This window comes from Aythya fuligula, chromosome 26, assembly GCF_009819795.1.
Source record: "Aythya fuligula isolate bAytFul2 chromosome 26, bAytFul2.pri, whole genome shotgun sequence".
In the NCBI taxonomy this organism is placed as follows: domain Eukaryota; kingdom Metazoa; phylum Chordata; class Aves; order Anseriformes; family Anatidae; genus Aythya; species Aythya fuligula.
In genome coordinates this window covers 5,456,598-5,464,465 of record NC_045584.1, presented here as the reverse complement: position 1 = coordinate 5,464,465, position 7,868 = coordinate 5,456,598, and the positions used below count along the sequence as shown (strand labels likewise).

The following is a 7,868-nucleotide window of genomic DNA, read 5'->3' as shown; positions in this document are numbered from 1 at the left end:
GCCTCCTCCAGAGTGGGGGCTGCCCCTTTTTACTACCAGCACAACCCCTGCTGGGGCTGCTCCCCTCTCCTCACATGCCTTTCCCTGCTCAGACAGAGGTGGGTGTGCTGGAGCTCTGTCCTGCAGGCAGAGCTGTACAGGGGAAGGTGGGAGCATGCAGCCTCCCGCCGCCCCCCCCAACAGACAGGACCTGTGTAATGGGGCCAATGTGACTGGGAAAGCACAGCTCCAGCTGAGCTGCAGGAACTCCTATGTGCATCCTGCCATGGCTGCTGTGTGTGGTGGGGGGAGCCTGGAGGTCTCCTGCAGGGGGGCAAGCAGGCTGCAGCCATCACTTGCAGCAACTCCAGCCCCTTGGAGCAGAGCTCAGCGGGTGAAGGAGGGACTTGGGCCTCCTAGCAGCCCTCCCTGGGTGGGATGCATAGGAGCTGACCTAGAGGGAATGGTACAGTGCCATGGGGCTGGGCTGGATGCTCCCCCTGCTCCAGGGCTGGTGCTGGGGCACAGCACTGCTATTTTAGGCTCTTCTTCCCTGTTGTACTTCAGGCACTACACCCCTGGTACCAGCAGCCTGGGGTGGGTGCATGCATCCCCTGGGGCTGCATCCAGACAGTGCTGATGCAAGGGGCAGGGCTACCTTATTCCAGACCAAGGAAATCAAAATCCCTGTGCATCTTCCCCCTCCCAGGGTGCTGCAGGGCTCCCAGCCAGGCAGAAGGGTGGGGGCTGCCCCTAGACCTGCTTTGGTGTAAACCTTTAAACCTTCCTGGGATGGTGCTGCCTTAGGAGCCCTGTATGGTTTGGACCTGTTCACAAGGGGATACAGAGACCCCCCTGTTCCTCCATGCAAACCCACCCCTTCTCCTCCCTTCCCCTGTCTTGGGACCCACTGAGGGAGCCCTGCCTTCTTGTTCCCCATCTGCTTGTTTTTTTTTTTTTTTTTTGGGGACTGGCACAACTTTGCCCATTGCCCCCCACCATGTGCCCCCACAGAGGATCCCCCAGCCACTGCTCCTGTATGCTTCCCATTTATTAACTTCCAGACCTCATTTCAGAGAAGTCCACCACCTCTAGAGCATCCACCAGGCTTCGCCTGAGCCTCTGGGGCAATGAAAAACCTTTAGGAGAGGGAGAGACACGCAGGGTCCAGGGGCTTAGCGTTTCCAAAAATAAAAGGGAGAGGGGAGTAGAAAGTCAAGAAAACAAAGGTTGTTCCCCCTCTGCCACCCCACGCTGGAGTGATGCTCCCCGTGCCCCTGTCCCAGTGCGGTGGCATGGAGTCTGCAGTGCCCTTTAACCAGCCAGGGTGGGGGGATCCCCAACAGGGGCAAGGTCCCTCAGAGCTGCGAGTACAGGGAGTTCTCCATCTCCGGCGTCAGCTTCGAGTGGAAGGAGGCGAGGCCCACCCTGAAATCTGGAAGGAGAGGGAAGAGAGCTGTCAGGGCTGGGGCCGAGCTCCTGGGATATGGCAGGAGACGTGCAGCCTCCCTGGGGCATTGCTGTGGGTCAGGGGCACACCGCACCCCTGGGTGCTGCCCACTGTGGCAGTGACATGGGGGCAGGCACTGGGGCCATTGATGCCTTCTTTCCCCCGAATTGGGGGAAAATCAGCTCAGTTCAGCATCCAGAGTGCACAGAGCTGCTCGATCCCATATAATGAGAGCATGTGGGCACTCGGGAGGGACCCCCTGCATCCTCCCTGTTCTCCCCCAAGGCCGTACCCATGTCTGCGTCCAGGCGCCCAGGTGGTGGCAGGTTCTTGCGGTGGTCCTCGATGTGCAGTGTCATCTCCTCCCGCGAGGCGGTGGAGTAGGGGCACTGCATGCAGGTGTAGCGGCCCCGCGTGTGCTCCCACACGATGCGGCTGTTGGAGGCGTGCCCTGCAAGGGTGGGCAAGGAGGGAAGCACAGCGCTCGCTGGGGAGCCCCCGGGGGTGGGAGCCCCGTGCAGAGCGGGATTTGGGAGTGGAAGCCCATGCTCCTGGCCCTGTATACACACAGGGTACCCTTTGTGCTTGGAGGGGACCCCAAGGCTGGGTGTAGAGCTGGCTGTGGGCATTGTGAGGCTGTGCTGCTCGGACCCCCTTTGCCTATCGCCTATGCACCTGCAGAGCAAAAGCAGGTGGTTTCCAGCTTGGCCACAGCCAGGGAAAATGGGGGTCTTTTGAGTCCAAGCAGCAGCTGCACCCCCAGTTTGTGCTGCCAATACAGCCAGGCTCAGCAGTTCCTTGGGGGGGGGTGCAGCCAGTGACCCCCCCAGTCTCCAAGCCTACCTGGGGAGCAGCTCCTCTGTGGAGGGCTCCCAAAAACAAGGGTGCCCGCCCTCCCCACTGTGCTCCGGGGAACATCACAGCCTCCAAGGGGCCTCTCCCCTCCCCTGTGCCTCCCCCTTCCTTCCCCCCCCCACCCCCTCAGTGACAGAAAGCAGCCCCCAAGCAGCCCCAGTAGTGCCAAACTAACCTGCGGTCACTCCTGAGCCAAAGCATGGGAGGAGTGGGCTGACACTCACACCTGCGGAGGGAATCGAGGGGCAAGACAAGCATTAGGTCTTCCCCTCCCTGGTGGGGGGGAAAGATGGGGGGCAGGCCTGGCCCGGCCCCTGCCTCACACCCCAGCATGCCGGGGAGGAGCAGCAGGGCCGGGTAAATTTGGAGGTTGGTTATTTATTATTATTTTTTTGGTGGTTGCTTTCATTTTTTCCAATCAAGCATCTCTTTAGGTGGGAGAGGAGGGGAGCAGAGGTGGGATGGGGCAGGGGGTGGTTGGGGTGGGGTGAGGGGAGCCCAGAGAGGGACTGGGGCAGCCCTGGGCTGCAGTGGCTCTGGGCTGGGGAGGTGTAGGGGGGGAGGGATCCTCGCTGGCCGTCGGTGGGTCCTCATCCAGGAGCTGCTGGTCAAGGCGGGAGCAGAAGGTTTGCCCTAATGGCTGCCCGCGCTCACCTTGGCTTTTCTTCCAGATGGCGTTGGAGACGGGGGGGGCCGTGGCTGGGCACGAAGGGCCGCAAACGGGGCTGCGCCGGGGGTGGAGGTAAACCATAGGGCGACGGGTGCACATAGGACAGGAACGGCACTGAGGAGGGGGGTGGCCCCGAGAACCGAGTCAAGGATGATGGCCCAAAAAGGTTGGGCTCCAGCAGTGGGAAGGGGTGGGGGGCCGGCGAGACGAGCGGCATCGCCTCCAGCGAGCTGGGCAGCTCAGGCAGGCTGGCGGGCAGTGTGGCGGGTGCTGCCGGGGCAGTGTCCGCGCCGGGAATGATGGCTTCTTTCTCTGTGTGCTGGATAATGCTCGGGAGCTTGGGCAGCCCCTCAGCTGCCTTGGCCGGGAGCTCCTTCTCCAGGGCGGAGGTAGCGGGCGGGACAGGCTTCTCGGCTTTTTGGGGTGGTGCAGGGCTGCCGGCGCGGTCAGAGCAGACGTGGAGGTGCTTGAAGAGGGAGCGGTGAGTGCGGAAGCGCAGCAAGCAGTTCTCACACCTGCAGGGTTGGCAGGCAGCATCAGTGCCAGGTCAAGTTCCCACCCACAGCCCCAGGAGCAGCATTCCCCCCGCTGCACAGCACATGAACCACTCCTGGGGGCTACCTGAAATGGGGGGGGGGGGCGGGGCCGGGAAGTGAGGCAAGGCTGAAAGGGGATGTACAGGGTGCTCAGGGTTGTCTGGGTACTGCAGCGTGTCCCCAGATGGGATTTGGTGTGGGGCCATCTGCAATACCTGCGAGGGCTCTGCAGGGAGGTGGCAGAGCTGTGCAGGATGGTGATGGGGACAGGGTGGGGACTCACTTGAAGTAGCGGTTTGGCTTGTAGTGCACCTTCATGTGGGCCATGAGGTCCTGCATGCTGGGGAAGGTCTCCATGCAGCCTAGTGTGGGGCACTGGAAGGTTTTACCTGCAAAAAGAGATGAGGCAGAGTCAGCACAGCCCCAGCTGCACTGCACCCCGCTGTGGCAATGGGAGGACCCACCAACATGTCCCTGTCCCTTCCCGTGCTCTCCCCACTGCTGGCTGGGGCAATGCAGCATCTCCCAGGGGCGCAGGCACTTTGAGGGCAACTTGTGCAGTGAGCCCCAGCTTCAAACCTTGCTTTTCCCCCTCCTATCCAAACAAAGAGCACCCTGGAGCAATCACGGGGTGTCCCGGTGCCCACCATCCCCCTTACCCTCAAGGGACTGCGTTGGTCTGTAGTGGACCTTCAGGTGGTCCATCAGCTCCTGCATGCTGGGGAAGGCCAGCTTGCAGCCGTAGCTGGAGCAGGCGTAGTGCTTCCCTGGAAGGAGAAGACAGCATTGGCCTTGGTCATCGCCCCCTCATCACCCGTGGCATCGCCCCCACCGTACTCAGCTCACCTGAGGCCGGTCTGCGCTTCAGCAGCCGCAGGTCCTGCGTGGGGGCTCCTCCACTCCCCACTGCTGGCATGGGGCCGCCAGGCAGAGCCGCTTCACTGCAGCCTGTGGGGGAGAGGCTGTCAGGCAGCAGGCACGAGTGCCCTGTGCAGCCGCCATACACCCATGACCCTTGGCCCCCAGCCCTGAGCCTTGGAGCTGGGTGGGATTCAGGTGTTTTGGGGCCGTAACTGTGTGCTGAAATGCAGCTGTGTGGTTGGATCCAGGTTTCTGTTTGCAAAGGGGCCAGTTCCAGTGTCCTCATTCCTACTCTGCACAAATGGATACCTTACATGGCTTGGTCAGCTTGGGGCTTTGGGGGGGGGGGGTGTCTGTCTTCCTGGAGCGTGGTTCCACACAGGAGACACATTCTCAGAGTGCTCCTTGCTGGATGCTGCCTTCCTGGATCCACCCACTGGGAGCCTCTGGAGGGGAGCATGGGGCGATGGCACCCACATGGAGGCCACCAGCAGCCCCTCTAGTGTCACAGCTGGCCACCACCCCTAGGAGTTGCAGCAAATGGGACCCCCACAGCAGCCAGAGCAAAGGCCTTTCGCCTCCTGAGGGACTCACCTGCCCCCTCTCCAGCGTATTTACCCCCCAGCGAGAAGGGGGGCAGAGCCTCATCCTTCTCTGTCTTCATGGCCTGGCTGGTGGCAGGCACAAGGCCAGGGGTTCGCTGCCGATGGTGTCTTCTCTTGGTGATGCTGCACCCAATGCAAGGGACAGAGGTTAGAGCCCACCAGGGAGCGACAACAACAGCCACCACTTCCTTTTCCCCCTCGGTGCCTGTGGTGCTCCTGCCTCAAAGGGGCTTTGTGGGGAGAGAGGCTACCAACACGGCCCCTCCACAGGCGGGCAGCTGTCGAGCACTGAAGCTAGAGCCATCACCATCCCTCCCCACCTGTCACCCTTGGGTAATACCAAGCCCCTGTCTCTGCTCCCACTGCATGACCAGGAACATGGCGGCAGGGCCCAACGCCTGGCTGATGGATGCCTGGGGGCAATTCCTTCGTGAACATTACAGCAGGCGGTCCCCCAAAACTAACTGGCTTGGCCTTACAGACCTGTGGCACCAGCCCTGGCCACACAAGAGCCAAACAATAGCTCTCAGCAAAAGGCATCTCATATCTCCATGACCAAGACCAGCACACCCATATCTGTGCTGCCCTGCTCACAGCTGGATATGCCTACTAGCGTCTGCTCTTACAGGCATTTTCTCAGCTTTTCTGGAGAAAATAATCTTTAAACATATTGTTGGGGTGTTGTGGAATTGCAAGCCCTATTGGGAAGCGCATCCAAGAGGGATGGGAGGAAGGTCACAGCCAAGCTGTAACACCTAAAGATGTTGCTGGGCTTGGTGCTGGAGCCCCCAAGGAGAGCGGGATCCGTGCCCCAGAAGCTGGCAGCCCCGGTACACCACAGCTTCCCCAGAATAATTTCATTATTTCTTGAAAAATGCATTTTTTCAAGGAGCTGTATTTGAGGAGCTGTATGGAGGTGCTGAGCAAGAATGCCCTGCCTCAACAGTTTGAATGCTTTCTCCCCCAAAAGATTCTTGCTATCCTTTTTTCCCAGCAAAACAGTCTCTCCTTAATTAATTAATTAAATTAATAAAAAAGCGCAAGTTAATAAAGATTAATAAAAAAAGCAAGTTAACCCCAAACAAAGCCAAAGGCCTGGGGTGGATGGATGAATAACTGAGCAGAGAGGGATCTCCTCGACATCACACCTCTTGCAGCAGAGGTGGCTCCATGACATTGCTGCACACTTGGCCCCAGGCCCTGGATTTCGGGGAGCTGGTGGCACCTGCATCGTTTTGCTGCCATTTCTCACCTCTTATGGGATGGTGTCTGACACAACAGGGCACTTTTCGCTGTTTTGCAGCCCTGAATGCGATGCCCTGAGCCAAGCACTGCTGACCTGCTGCTGCCTCCATCCCTGATGACCCCACATGGCCACCGCAGCTGTGACCCCCCCATCCCACCCCCCCCGATCCAGTGCAAACCCTGCCCTGGAAACCCAAATCCTGGAGCCACCGCAAACCCAGTGCCACTTTTCACTGGGTTTTCCTGCTGCAGGGTCAGGCCCCCCAAAGCCTGCTGGAACCCACTCCTCCCGCTCCTGTGGGACCCCAAAAAAATCCCTTGTTGGGGGCTAAGGGGGTGAGCAGGGGGTTTGTCATCTGCTTGTGCCGATTCAGTTAATAATTAATAAAGATCATCTCCCTCAAGTGAACAAGAGGGTTTATGCATATTGGCAAGAACAGAAGAGGTTCACAAATCCACCCGGGGAGATAAACGGGACAAATACTCCCTTCTGAGCATCTCTGCACGACGGCCAGACTTCCTACAGCAGCTCCTCGGCACGGGAGAGGAGACAAAAGGCTGGGAACAAGGGGCTCACGCGGCCACTCCGCTGGGAGATGACAGCTGAGTGAGCGCAGGGACCCCCTGGTTATGGGGGGGGGCCTCGGCTCCCCGCCCCATGGCCAAGAGCTCCCTGGTGAGCACCCCCACAGCTGGCAGCCCCCCCACGGCTAGTGGCTCCTGTCTGCAATATGCCCGTGGCTACTAGCCCCTGTGGCCGGTAGCACCCCCGCCCCCCCCCAACAATAGAGCTGTGGCCAGCAGCCCCCGCGGCCAGTAGTCCCACGGGACAACGCAGCCCTAGCATCCCCACGGACTGAGCCCCCTCCCCTCCAAACCTGGTCTCCCCCCTCCTTTGGGGGAGGGCGCACGGCTTCAACCCCCCCCCCCCCCGCTCCCCCCTCCCGGCCCTTCCTCACCTCCGAGCTCCGCGCACAGCCCCGCTGTCGCCCCCCCCGGAGCCCTGGGGTCGTATGTCCCCCCCCCAAAAAAAAAAATAAAAAATTAAAGCGTCACCCCCAGCAGGGCCGCACGTACCGAGGCTGCGGGGGGGCCGGAGCCGCCCGGGGCGCCCATCAGCGGCGGCGCGGCCGCGGGGCCATTTTCTGCGCGGAGCTGTCGCGAGAGCCGGGGGGGACGGGGGGGGGGAGAAGGGGGAGGGGGGGGAGGAGGAGGAGGAGAAGGAGGAGGAGGAAGAGAGGCGGAAAGGGGAGAGGGGGACGCTTTAGGGGGGGGGGGGTGGCGGCCTGGACCCGCCCCGGTGTCGTCGTCGTCCTCCAGATCCCGGTTCCTGAGGTGGGGGGGGGGGGGGGGGGGGGGTCGTGGTTCGCGATGCTGGAGCATCCCCGGGGAGGTGGCATCCTGAACCCCCCCCTTACAGCATCCTGAGCCTCTTGGGGAACGCTGTGACTTTTGAAGACACCCCCCCCCCCCCCCCGGTCGTCTGAGGTTTCCCTCGGAGCACCCCAGGTTCCTTGGAGCACCCCCCCGAAGCACCCCGAGCGCAACACATCACTCATGGGCCCTAAGAGCTGCCCAGGCCCCTTGGAGCATCCCAGGACCCTCACAGCCCCCCTGAGCTGCCCCCCTCCCCCAAAGCCAGCAGGAGGTGGTGGCAGCATCCCCCT

The 7,868-nt window shown here is 61.3% G+C and overlaps 1 protein-coding gene across 1 annotated transcript; it reads right to left on the bottom strand.

Moving 5' to 3' along the window:
* Positions 1–1,012: 1,012 nt before the first annotated feature.
* ZNF414 (zinc finger protein 414) lies at positions 1,013–7,355 on the bottom strand. Its single transcript, XM_032203669.1, is given in 10 exon segments — positions 1,013–1,414; positions 1,722–1,880; positions 2,460–2,510; positions 2,939–2,975; positions 2,977–3,469; positions 3,774–3,879; positions 4,150–4,257; positions 4,337–4,438; positions 4,946–5,079; positions 7,279–7,355. Coding segments are annotated over 9 exon segments (1,203 nt in total). The 5' UTR covers positions 5,016–5,079; positions 7,279–7,355; the 3' UTR covers positions 1,013–1,337.
* Positions 7,356–7,868: the final 513 nt, after the last annotated feature.